At 39.1% G+C, this 14,237-nt stretch overlaps 1 protein-coding gene across 1 annotated transcript; it reads right to left on the reverse strand.

The window, feature by feature from the left end:
- Positions 1-326: 326 nt before the first annotated feature.
- LOC138709344 (uncharacterized) lies at positions 327-8,422 on the reverse strand. The gene is made up of 3 exons (XM_069840045.1): positions 8,322-8,422; positions 5,431-5,695; positions 327-5,088 (listed from the first exon to the last, which is right to left on the reverse strand). Exons 2-3 carry the CDS (start codon positions 5,473-5,475, stop codon positions 3,826-3,828), a joined length of 1,308 nt encoding a protein of 435 aa, XP_069696146.1. The 5' UTR covers positions 5,476-5,695; positions 8,322-8,422; the 3' UTR covers positions 327-3,825.
- Positions 8,423-14,237: the final 5,815 nt, after the last annotated feature.

Consider the following 14,237-nt stretch of genomic DNA (forward strand, 5'->3'; position numbering starts at 1 on the left):
TCCTATGGAATGCACATAGGAGTGTGTCGTTGGTATGATGTGGTGCATTATAATGTGCATACAGAGTAGCTCACATAAAGTGTTACGAGTCAGTATCTCTTAAATGGATCAATAAAACTAAATGCTTCGTAACAGGAAGAGGATCTGTGAGAAATTCCATCCACAACTTTTCAGTAGTGTTGAACCGTCGCTGGGTCTGGTTGGTCTTCTTTGTTAATAAAATAAAAGATAAATATCTTAATAATACCAAATAACCCTGCCATGAAACGTTATGATCAGGATAGTAATCTACGTATCGAGGTAGTTAAGTAAGAACACACACTCCCTATGTTAAACACAACCATTTATTTAGAATAAACAACAAAATAAATTCGTAGCACAGAAAATATCTTCTTCACAGAGTAATGTTAATCATAACCAGCTAATTACCTTACATAGGCAGGTACTCCCCCTCGCTGGCATCCATCTTGTCATACAACCTTGACGTAACCAACACTCAGCACACACATAGCCGTTACACTCAAATTGGCCACCCTCAAACGTCACACAACAATGGGTGCCTTCATTGTGAATTTCATACTCGTCAATTCGTTCTGCTGCAATAACTAAGTAAAACGTAAACCAAAACCATCTCACTGAACTCATTGTAGTTTGTGGTAGACTTTTAGTTATATCACAGCTAGAGAAACAATAACCTGAAATAAAAATACCGACCGGTATTTAACCAGAGTTGACTGCACGCTAGTCAGACAGAAAAATGAATGCAGTTCAAGATAATTAGTACATCACAAAACTCTCCGCTAAACTCCACACGAATATCTTCTGCGATACACTCGCAGGATCCCACAACATGTTGGACTACGCAGCTACTAGTAGACTTATCGAACCCAGTTCGATCCCCAGCCTACATAGGAGCTCGTGCCCTTCACAACACACGTTCTACCTCCAAGCCATCCCTCTAGCGTACTGACGCCACTGCTGCAACCTCTGCGGTACACTTGCAGGTTCCCACAACACGTTGGACTACGCAGCTACTAGTAGACTTATCGAACCCGTTCGATCCCCGGCCTACATAGGAGCTCGTGCCCTTCACAACACACGTTCTACCTCCAAGCCATCCCTCTAGCGTACTGACGCCACTAGCCTGAACAACTCGCTTCACAGGCGAAATACCAAACGGTGTCTCTATCTTAATCAATCGAATAACGTAATGAAAAATACTAAATTCTCCCCAGGGTATCAACCAATCAGCAATAAATACTAATTCTCCCCAGGGAATCAACCAATCACTCGCCAGCCATAGGCTAGGCCCTTGTTTTCAACTCATCACAGATTACAAGAAAGAACACCATAGACTACGGAAAAACAGAAAGGTGAGAGGAAAGAAGCCATCTACGAGAAGTAAGAAGAACTAGATCAGAAAGGAAAAAACTACAAGCCATCTATGAAGAGTTAGAATAATTAAAACTAACAGAGAAAAGTATAAAGATAGAAAAATGTAAAAGAAATAGAAAGGAAAAGAAAGACGTGCCGAAATAAAACAGCACAGACTCCCCCCCCCCCCAAAACTGGCGCAGTTCCTGAACAGCGCCAACTCCAGGTCCAAAGACGCTGTGTGGACAAGTAGGCTACCAAAAAGGGAACTCATCCCCAGCTATGTCCCATCACAAGCCACTAGGTACTGTATCTTCCAAGTGCACAACCAGCACTGACGCCACTGCTGCAACCCATCCAGACGGTCGAACATAAATCGTTTAGGCACCGAGTGTCCACGGGTAGAGGCGGTATCCCCACCGTGCTCCCCCGCGACCCACTTGGCCCTTCGGAATGACTGCAGTCCGTCGTAGTCACCCCAACCAACTAAATTCCTTCGATCCACAGACCTCTGGGTTATAGTCACAGCACACTTCCACCTTTGCCGCAATCAGTAAATATATCCACCACAAACGTGATCGATGCAACAAAGCCAAACATAAACAGCAACATCTTAAAGTGACAGAAAGGAAGAAGAGAAACAAGTAGAGAAAATAAATTAGAAAGAAAGTAAGCTACAAAGGATAGAGGACACGAAAGAGAAGAAGATAAAACATATAAAGAGAGAAGAGAAAAAGGAAAAGATAAATTTTGCGACTAAACGACCCCCAAAATAACTAGCTCGAGCTGTGATGATACATAAAAGCCAACCTAGAACTAAAAACACACGAAACAATATAGAACTCAAAAACATAGAAATACTTAATAATACAACAATGTCAAAGTGAATAAGATAAACTTGAAACAAAGGAAAACACGTGAATAATACAAACTTTTAAGTGATGTCTATAACTTGCTTCACATATGACCATTTCTGGTATAATAGTCTTTACAGCCATTTTATCACTTCCTCTTGATGATATGCACAATCATATATGTGTCCACTGCCCGTTCATGAATATAAAAGGTAACAAACTCCTTCCTGACAAAACCAGGTTAGTACACAGTACTCATCACACTGTCCACTCATGATACACTCTAGTATAAACTTTTACTGGGTAGTTTTAGTAAATACCACTGTTTGGTGCACTGTACCTTACTATTAAAACAACCCTTAGCTCACTAAATGCTCAAATGAGACATTTAGGCATACAGCTCTGTAATAACAGAGTTATCAGAAACCCGAACCAGTTCTGATCTGAACACAAAATTCCGTCTGCAGTGTCGTTTGGCCGTCCGTCACAACGAAAAACCTGGTACGGCCAAACTGACCAGACCTCACTCAAGCAACCTCTCTGACGTCACTTCCAAAATCCGTCTGCAGTGTTGTTTCGCCGTCCGTCACAATGCAAAACCCTGGGACGGCTAAACTGACCAGACCACACTCACATAACTTAACCTAACCTAACCTTTTCCCCTTTTACATTCCCTTAGGGGGAAAAGGTGCCCATTTTAGAAGACTCTTACTTCATGCATGGGCTGCAGTGGCGGTATTCTGACCCAGCGCCACACAGGTGTTACATTCATGGGGAAAAACCCCTGACCATGTGGTTGGTGCCGAGCACCCCGCACTTCCTTAAGCAGAGAATCGTGGGCGCGGAGAAAGTCTTCTTGGGCGCCACAAAACCCAACTTTAAACGGGGAACTGACACAGCAGCTACAAATCCCCTGGTAACCCCTGGCTTCGGTTCCCGGTAACTTTTAGCGGTATAACAAGTTATATCTTTTCCCAACTCGCAAGTTATCCTATCCCGTTCCTCCCAAAAACGTTCCAAACTGACTCCGGGATCTGGATCGTAGTGTAGAGACTTCGTAACTCCTGAAAACGGCAAGGGAACTTCACTCAACTCCGGAAGTACAATCGGAGAACCACTCAGTTCCGGCTGACCAACGCAGACCCGATCTTTCCCCAAGGAACTCGAATCTACTTCCTGACTTTCCCCTTCATCCCTATGAGCAACAAGGTCCACCGATGCCCCAACTGGAAGCAATTTAGGTGCCTTACATCGATTAGCAAAGTGGAATTTGATCTCCGAAGCATGTTTAAAATAAAATTCCTCCTGTGGGATGTCTACAATAAGCCCCGTCTCTGCCATGAAATCAGCGCCAAAGATGGCGGGGTTAACCAAACCTTCGACAAACCAGAAACTAAATTCGCAAACTACCTGTCCAACCTTAACTTTCAAACTGACACGACCACTGACAGAAAGAGACTGGGAAGTAGCCGAGAACAACACCATGTTCCCGGGGATAATCTCCCATCCCTTCTTCCACGCTAATTCTAAACTAACCAAAGAAACGACACTGCCTGTGTCCAACAACACCTCCACTAACTCTCCACCTAACTGAGCCCTAGCAACGGGGCACTGACCGCGAGGGGGCACTTATCTCACGAGACACAACCCGAACAACTTCTTCACTCTTTCTCTGATTTTGCTCCACGTGACCCCGTCGATTACATTCACGGGCAAAATGCCCTGCTTTGTTACAAACAAAACACCTATTGCCCTGTCCCAAAACGACGGATCTAGTCGGGGTGGTTCCTGCCAGGGCACTACTATCTAGTATCGCCTGATTCCGCACACATAACGCGTCGAGCTGAAGGAAGATCTGCGGCTGGTTGGCACTTAGGTACTGAGCCCTGACCTCGGGATCGCATGCCCCTGACAACGCAGCGTCCACTATCTGACTTTCCGTCAACCCAGCTACAAAAACCTTTTCGATGACTTTTAACTCTTCCACGTATTCAAGTAGGGTCTCACTGTCACCTTGTTTACGGTAGAAATACTCGCCGAACAGAAGACGACGAGTCTTGTCAGGAATGAACTCGTTCAGGATACCCTTATGAAAATCTAGCAAGGTTTTTTCGTCTTCAATGGCCGCCAATACTCTGTTAGTTAACACTCCATTAGCAAAAGGGAACATCAGATGTAATAGCGAGGCCTCATCCAAATGAAAAGCTCTACATATACCCTTAAACTGCACTAACACCCTTAGAAAATGCATGACTGCCTGTATACTACTAACGGAGAAAACCATCCCTTTCTTCAGAACGGATTCAAAAGGATTAGGCATATTAGAAAAAATCAAGCTAAGGTAGTCCTTCTTCCTGTCGAGATTGGAAACTTTCACAGGGACTTGAGCTTCATTGGCCACCCCTGAACCCTGTTTCTGCTCTCTCGTGGTCTCCTGGCTCCTACTCTTTTTCAAATTCGTTAGTTCCATTTTCACTATCCCCAATCTCTGCATTTCCTTCTCGAACTTTTCCCTATCTACAACTTCCAACTTAACCTCGAGTATATCTTTCAGTCGTAATTCCCAGTGAATCACCCTGTTCCATATTCTTCTAAAACGATCCTTCTGAAAATCGACCCTCAACTCCTCCAGAAATTCCGAAAAGGACTCCACGATTTCTACACATTTGAAAAGTTCACTAGCGATACAGTACTGGGGGTATTTCCGCGGAGTCTGCTGGGAAACGAACCCCGGTTCCCTAGCTTTGGCTAGGAGAGTGGTGACATCCGCGTTCGAGTCAACCTCCGCACCACGTGCTCTCAGCTCATATAGCAACTCATCTTTACAGAGGGCGCGCCACTCCACCATTCCAGCATCCATCTTGAAACACAAAAAACAACAAAACAGCACAATCTCAAGTACCTCGGCTTTGAGATTCCAAACACCGATCATAAACACGCAACTCTGCTAACACTGAACCGTCGCTGGGTCTGGTTGGTCTTCTTTGTTAATAAAATAAAAGATAAATATCTTAATAATACCAAATAACCCTGCCATGAAACGTTATGATCAGGATGGTAATCTACGTGTCGAGGTAGTTAAGTAACAACACACACTCCCTATGTTAAACCAACCATTTATTTAGAATAAACAACAAAATAAATTCGTAGCACCGAAAATATCTTCTTCACAGAGTAATGTTAATCAAATCCAGCTAATTACCTTACACAGGCAGGTACTCCCCCTCGCTGGCATCCATCTTGTCATATAACCTTGATGTAACCAACACTCAGCCCACACATAGCCGTTACACTCAAATTGGCCACCCCTCAAACGTCACACAATGGGTGCCTTCATTGTGAATTTCATACTCGTCAAATTCGTTCTGCTGCAATAACTAAGTAAAACGTAAACCAAAACCATCTCACTGCACTCCTTGTAGTTTGTGGTAGACTTTTAGTTATATCACAGCTAGAGGAACAATAACCTGAAATAAAAATACCGACCGGTATTTAACCAGAGTTGACTGCACGCTAGTCAGACAGAAAAATGAATGCAGTTCAAGATAATTAGTACATCACAAAACTCTCCGCTAAACTCCACACGAATATCTTCTGCGATACACTCGCAGGATCCCACAACACGTCGGACTACGCAGCTACTAGTAAACTTATCGAACCCAGTTCGATCCCCAGCCTACATAGGAGCTCGTGCCCTTCACAACACACGTTCTACCTCCAAGCCATCCCTCTAGCGTACTGACGCCACTAGCCCAAACAACTCGCTTCACAGGCGAAATACCAAATGGTGTCTCTATCTTAATCAATCCGATAACGTAATGAAAAATACTAAATTCTCCCCAGGGTATCAACCAATCAGCAATAAATACTAATTCTCCCCAGGGAATCAACCAATCACTCGCCAGCCATAGGCTAGGCCCTTGTTTTCAACTCATCACAGATTATAAGAAAGAACATCATAGACTACGGGAAAACAGAAAGGTGAGAGGAAAGAAGTCATCTACGAGAAGTAAGAAGAACTAGATCAGAAAGGAAAAAACTACAAGTCATCTATGAAGAGTTAGAATAATTAAAACTAACAGCGAAAAGTATAAAGATAGAAAAATGTAAAAGAAATAGAAAGGAAAAGAAAGACGTGCCCAAATAAAATGGCACAGTGTGCCCCCCTTCACCCCCAAGGGGGTTTACTTTAGAATTTTAAATGGTATGATAAAGTTAACCACTCTTATCTCGCAATGTAAGAACAGAAATGCGTTACTATACCCCTTTTCATGGAGGTCGCAGCTTTTTAACCTCCTGGAACAACAGGAGTCATTTGTGCTTAAGCAACATTGCCTAGCCCCTAGTTGTAATATGACTCAATCGTTGTTAGTTAAATATTACATGCTCCTAAACAAAATGTTGTAACCACAAAGAATAAGAGACGTATGAACTAAGTCACGTGAAAAGCGAATGATGCCTCACCACATTTTGCAAGATGTATGCATGAACTGTTAAATAAGAAGTTAGATTACATATAAATTGGAAGTGCTGGACCTGTCACATGGCCAGCCTGCTTACTTGATTATTTTTTATGAGGTACATAAAACAAAAAGTCATGCCTATAGCACCTACAACCAAAGAAGATACAAAGGAACAAGTATGTTGTCAAATGTTAGAAAAAACCTTAATAAAATTTTATTAATAAGTATTTAGATGTTAATGTAAGTCATTATTATTATTATTATTGACCATTAGGAAAGTTCAGGATAATAGACAGGGTTTGGAGTTGAATGGGTCACATCAGCTTCTTGTCTATGCGGATGACGTGAATATCCTAGGAGAAAATCCACAAACGATTAGGGAAAACGCGGAAATTCTAGTTGAAGCAAGTAAAGCGATAGGTTTGGAAGTAAATCCCGAAAAGACTAAGTATATGATTATGTCTCGTGACCAGAATATTGTACGAAATGGAAGTATAAAAATTGGAGATTTATCTTTCGAAGAGGTGGAAAAATATCTTGGAGCAACAGTAACAAATATAAATGACACTTGGGAGGAAATTAAATGCAGAATAAATATGGGAAATGCGTGTTATTATTCGGTTGAGAAGCTTTTGTCATCTAGTCTTCTGTCAAAAAATCTGAAAGTTAGAATTTATAAAACAGTTATATTACCGGTTATTCTGTATGGTTGTGAAACTTGGACTCTCACTTTGAGAGAGGAACAGAGATTAAGGGTGTTTGAGAATAAGGTACTTAGGAAAATATTTGGGGCTAAGCAGGATGAAGTTACAGGAGAATGGAGAAAGTTACACAACGCAGAGCTGCACGCATTGTATTCTTCACCTGACATAATTAGGAACATAAAATCCAGATGTTTGAGATGGGCAGGACATGTAGCACATATGAGTGAATCCAGAAATGCATATAGAGTGTTAGTTGGGAGGCCGGAGGGAAAAAGATCTTTGGGGAGGCCGAGACATAGGTGGGAAGATAATATTAAAATGGATTTGAGGGAGGTGGGATATGATGGTAGAGACTGGATTAATCTTGCTCAGGATAGGGACCAATGGCGGGCTTATGTGAGGGTGGCAATGAACCTCCGGGTTCCTTAAAAGCCAGTAAGTAAATAAGTATTATTACTATTGATGCTGCCACCACCACCACCACCACTATTATTTTGAGCACTTAATGAAGTGACGTAAAATGAAATCTCTGAAATTTTTACTTCTTTCGTACTTTTACCTAGTATGCTTCGAAATTTCAAATGTCTAATACTGTACTTCTCAATATTCTACTGTACTGTGGAGGAAAATATTTTGGATGAAAGTTACATAATAAAAAAAGAAAAATCAGAATTTCCAAAAATTATAGTAATTTCATTTGAAATTCTAAACTTACCCTCTTCCCCCTCCCGAATTCCTCATGAAGAGTAAACACTGAAAAGTTTCCAATGTAATTTTTTGAAAGGTCTCTTGCTGTTATAAAGATTGAAAAAAATCAGCATTTAGTTTTATTGATCCATTTAAGAGATATTGGCTTGTAACCTTTTATGTGAACCATCCTTTATATTCTAGGCCTACTTAACTTGATTTTCTCTGTGACAGATTACCTGAAGAAGATGGCTTTTTGAAAAGCACCGAAGGTCTTTGGTCCAGTCTTCCAGCTGGAACGAACTCAAATGGAAACACTGGCACAAAGAAGAGGATCCATGTTCCTGTGGTGGGAAAATTTAAAATGAAAACTGACATGCAATTTTCTGGAAGAAAATATAGTAGAAATGTTACAAGGATGCAGAAACATGATTCGAATTCAGATATAAAAGAATCTCAAAAACGACAGAAGGGAAATTCTGTACAGCCCACAACAGTTAACTCTGCAAAGAATTCTACTAAGAGATGGCTACCTGAAAATAAAGATTTAAAAAAAGCTAAGGCTTCTAATGAAACTTGTTTACAGGAAGACAACTGCATAAAGGACGTTTCGAAAGACATTTCGAGTAAAGTCAGAGTAGAGGAGTTACAGACACAGCCTAAACCAGAAGTGGACAGGAAGCAATTCCTTTTTCATGATTGTGGGAAAATTTTCACATTAAAGCATCAGCTTCAAGGCCACTTACGGACTCATACTGGTGAAAAACCATATTGTTGTTCTGTGTGTGGGGAGTCGTTCGGTTTTGGTAGCTGTTTGAGAAAGCACATGAGGATACACACACTAGAAAAACCGTATCTATGTACTGTGTGTGGGAGGAGCTTCAGTCGTGGTGATATGCTCACTAAACACATGCGGGGTCACACAGGCGAAAAACCCTACCATTGTACTGTGTGCGGCAACAATTTTGGATGTCGTAGTACCCTCATTAACAATTTGAGGGCCCACATGGGAGGAAAACGTTATCTGTGTACTGAATGTGGTTGGAGATGTGTTCAGAGTTATGACTTAACAAAACATATGCGTTGTCACTCAGATGAAAAACCAGTCCGCTGTAAAGTAGAAACAAAGAGTCTAGCTCTTGTTTAAAAAAAAAATGCCGCTTTTCTCTCTAATAAGCAAGGCCCGGATTTTGATAACTTAAAAATGATCAAAATTGACATTACCTTGAAACAGTTTAAAGGAACTTATAAGTTGCAAAAATTAGCCCATAAATTTGGGGCTGTAGTAGTTCATATGATAAAACAATGGACTTTAGACTGGAAGCTCATGGATTCGAGTCCATTGGATGGCGGAATTTTTCTTATTATAATTTCCAGGACACACTCACCTCCTGTCAAATTAATTGCATTTATTTTATTGGTTAATTGACTATGCTGTACTAGTTATTTAGTGTTGTTGGGATTGATGATAGTGAGATGGTATCTGACGAGATGAAGTCGAGGATTCGCCATAGATTACCTGACATTCACCTTACGGTTCGGGAAAACCTCGGAAAAACCCAACCAGGTAATTAACCCAAGCCTGAACCCAACTTTGGATTAGCAAGCAAGCACCTCAGCTGACTGAGCTATGCTGGTGGCAATTGTATTTATTAAATATAATATATGGGGAAAGGAACTGGTCACCCTACCCCATTATCTCCTGACCTAGTTTCCTCATAAGTAGTGCCTTGTTGGTATCACTTGTGAGGTTCAGACCTGTCTTCGGACAGTGGATTAAACAACAACAAATACAAACGTACAACGTATTTTTCTAGCAATTTTGTATTTGTTCAGTACCTCATAGAATAAAGGGTGATTGTTGAGTGTTAGTGAAATCATGACAATGGTGAAGGGAAACAGTAGGTCTATATCCCCGAGATGGAAATCGAACCCAGGTCATTACTGTGAAAGGCAGAGAAGCTAACCACTCAGCCACTTGAGTACCAATTCTTTCTGTGGTCAAAATGTGGCCAGAGCATGATACTGACCACATTAATTCTTTCTCATGCAAGGAGAAAACGTGAACTTTACCTCCATGCCTCCATACAATGTCCAATACTGGTATCATGGGATATCTTTACTCTATAACAGGTATGCTCATTCTCTGACTCCCGATTATGTTCTGTAATCACAACCTTCGAATGTAGAGCGTGCTGTTCCTCGTTCGAAGCTCGACGGATGACTGCGGAAGGCAGTTCAAGTACTTGGTAACATACGAACAGTGCGGGACAATGACAGAGTCAAAACGTTCTGTAAGCAAATGGCCATTCCGTACAGTGTGGGAGGAAGACTATTAATTGTTTTGCGTTCGGTAAAGTGTTTACTATGTTGTAAGGTACTGTCAGGAATACTACTGAGCAACATAAAATGACATTATGCGCTCTGCCATCCAGAACATGCCGAAGTGACAGGGAAGCTGTTTTCTGTAATATGTATTCATATACCAACGCTATTATTAATAGCAGCAGCATTGTTATTATCTACTGTTGTTAGGTCTATTATAATTATTATTATTATTATTGTTGATGTGGTGATTTTATTTCAACAAAAATACATGTTATGATAAAATAATTTTTCAGAGGCATTACAGTTTCAAGAATTGAAAGCACTTAATGAAAGGCCAAACATTGAAGAGAGTCGAACAATTTAGTCTATGTTTAGGAGCAAGTTATGTAGTATGTTGGGAATTAGCTAAGGCACTAAAACCCTTGTAAAGAGATGTATGGTGCCTGAACAAAATATAGTTAATTATATCTCTGTACTGGAACAACTCAAATTTGAATTCACAGAACATAGATTTAGTGATTTTAGACGTATGTAAAGTGATAATAATCTTTTTGTTAATCCTTTCATAGTAAATTTTGTACAATCCGTGAGAGCGCAGTTCCAGGACGAGTTAATTGATTTACAAAGTAATGTAGAATTCAGAACTAAATGCAGAGAATATGACTTGACAAGCATAGAAGTATTAAAAAACTAACAAAACTAAATATCCCAAGATTAGCATATTCTCTATCACTATGTTAGGTACCTTTGCCTCGACATACGTGTACGAAGAATTATTTTAGAGAATGAAAGTTGCTAAATCCAAACATAGATCCTGATTAACAGATGAGCATCTTTCGAGTCAGCTGCGCATTGCAGTAAATTTGTTGGAAATAGATTTCCGATTACTTGCAGAAAAGAATCCACATGTTGAACAGACTGCAATGTATGGTGGAATATGAAAATAACATTATCTATGATATAATAATATCATAACTATATTAAATATAATACACAATGTAATAACTGAATAGTACAGTGTATATTCTTTCCTTTTTCAAATTCAGTTTATTATCCGTATTTGTAAGAGTATGAGAGCTATGAGAGCAATGCCACAGGCGATGTTGCAATGTAGTTGCGGAGCCCAGTCCGTACACTGTCTGTGTTATGCAGTGCATCATCCGTGTAATCGGAGCTTTTACAATTTTGAGCGTACCTGCTCTATAAAGTGAACAGCATTATTTATTAAATTACACAACAGTAAAATATTTTCAAGTGAATTAACCTCACTTTTTAGGTCTTTGATAACATTTCGCAGTATGAGTATTCACTAATTTAGCAGTTGGATTTTTTCCAATACTGTTCTGTAGATTGCAGAAAAATCAATATGGCGTGCATCTTTGTAATTTAATTTTAGCAGAATAAGTTTAGACTCTATAAACTAATTCAGTTATATTTGTAGAAACGTGTAACTGTATTTTGAAATAGGTACAGTACAAACTTTTAGTGCTTCGTATGTGTTTGTTTTCATACTGCTGTGGTGAGATATTAGGGAGTGTTTTTAATAGTATACCTTTTGCTATTCCTTCTGGTGATAAGTTCATCCTTTTCATAATTGAAGGGTACATGGGAAAAACGAATAATGTCACATTTCCATTAAAGGTGAGACAATGATCTATTTCAGTATATAACTGCAAAATTTATTGGTGTTTCTACTTGAAATGAAGGAAATGATGAGTGTATCCGTGGTTTTAATTCTCCTTTACCACTTTTGGTAAAAATAACATTAAAGTTAGTAGTAATACAGTGAATTAGATAACGACATCAGCCTTAAAGGAATTGTGATATTTTTCGTTTTTCCCGTGTACTCTTCAATTGCTATGCAACGAACATTGAAAGTGAACTGCAAGTTTAAAAGTTAATAATAAAATAGTTATGCAAAACTGAAAAAAATGAGAGAAACGTTATACACTTTTTTGCAACAAAAGTGGCATGATAAGAATTTGAAAATAATTGAGTGCTATCTGCAAAATACCAAACAAGAGATATGTCATTCAAATCCGGGTCTTGCAAATGAGAGATTTCACAGTGAAAATAAACTGTAGGTGGTTAATGTTTATTTGTACTGTCATGTGATACTAAGAAAACATTTCAGAACTGAAGAATAGATACACGAATAACTTCATTTTCGTTAAATGTGAATTCACTGTTTGTGTACAGATTCTTAACATTGTATATCAGGGTTAATGAAGTTACAATGCAGCCACATCTTTTCATTATCTGGGCTTTTATAATTTTTCATTCACGTCAAATTATTCTATCTATGTAAAGATTAATTTTTGGTCCTACAGAATATATCTGTTATGGTAACAATTAATTAAATTGTTCTATGTTAAATTATTGGCACAATTTAAGACTTACCAGTCTTTTAACAGTGAAGCATCTTAATTCTGTGTCCTATGCCATAGCTGTGTGGTCTAAGGTGTCATGTCTTGGACTGGTGATATGAAATGAGTGCTGGTTCGAATCTTCGTCAGGAAATCAATTTTCTCACGAAATTCTGGCCAGTGGTGTGGGATTCATGCTCACTCAGCATTGTGAGGTTTTGTAAGCCAACTTTAACAGGTGTGTTGACCACATTTTACCCCTGTACTGTTGGATGATCGTTTACATCTGTTGAGACATGTGAACAATTGGTGTGATAGTCTTGGGCCTCCATGAGCTGTCATGGCATGATTTAATTAATCTCCATTCTGTAATGCAGAATTTAGGAGAATCAGTGTTGACATAATAATTTCTATAATTTGAGTGAATTAATGTACAAAAGTGATTCTATTTGTTGAATAATTTGATTTGAATTGTCTCACTACCCTGCTTGCGAGTATGGTTTTGTAATACAAATAAAGAGGTATAGTGTGACTGCATCTATACTAAATAAAACAAATGAAACACTGAACGTCACTGATACTTTATATTCAATCACTGTTGAGTTGTAACACAGTTTTTCTTATTCCGAACCTTGGTCCCTACCTACCACTTTGCTTACATTACTTTCAAACAAGCAAAAAAGAATGAAATCCATATTTTTTACTATGTCATTATTAATAACTAGCGATCCTACTTTTTTGTACAAATCAGAAAGTTTGGCTCTGACAACTATGCAGAGGCAAAGAACTCAAGCAGAGATGAAATTACTATAGCCACGTCATTATTATTTCTGGCAGCCAACCACATTGCAGCTTGACTACATTTAAACATGTGCATCATGTCATTGGCCACAGGTATGTAGAATGTACAACGCAGTCAGCTTAAGACCTAAAAAAAAAGAGAAGCCATGTAGGAAATAACAGTGACATGGTTATAGACCTTTGGGACACAAAACAAATTAATATGTGAATAATTAAACATTTCAAATATAATGGACAGGATAATTATACGAGTACAGATGAAATTGGTATCAACATTTAGGGGGAAAAAAAGTCATATTCCATTTAAGGGGATCTGCTATCGAGTTTTGGTCATTTTCTCTTTTAATATGATGTCAAAAAATTTACGGTTTCTTTAGGAATACTATAGTGAAGATTTCATCATGATATCTTTATTCTAAGTCAGAAATTTAGTTTATAAGTGGCTACTACAAATTCAGAATGCATATTATAAACTTTAAAGTAATTTTATCGCAAATCAGAATTTTTACATTTTTGAGAGACTCTTTGTTAACACTTTGCCGCCAAAGTCCGACCTCTCTGCTGTAAGTGCCCCGAGCTCAAGTCCAGCTCTAGCTGACATGTTTTGTACCTCACTTTTGTACAGAACCTTCACTCAGGTCTTGAGCACTTTGTTACATT

The sequence above is a fragment of the Periplaneta americana genome, chromosome 11 (genome assembly GCF_040183065.1).
Source record: "Periplaneta americana isolate PAMFEO1 chromosome 11, P.americana_PAMFEO1_priV1, whole genome shotgun sequence".
Classification (NCBI taxonomy): domain Eukaryota; kingdom Metazoa; phylum Arthropoda; class Insecta; order Blattodea; family Blattidae; genus Periplaneta; species Periplaneta americana.

What these genes read in the sequence shown, in the direction of transcription:
- LOC138709344 (XM_069840045.1), bottom strand. Translation starts at nt 5,475, where the DNA reads ATGACAAGATGGATGCCAGCGAGGGGGAGTACCTGCCTGTGTAAG. An exon ending in GGAGTACCTGCCTGTGTAAG is followed by an intron (nt 5,089 to 5,430) that starts GTAATTAGCTGG and finishes TTGTGTTTCAAG; the next exon opens with ATGGATGCTGGAATGGTGGA.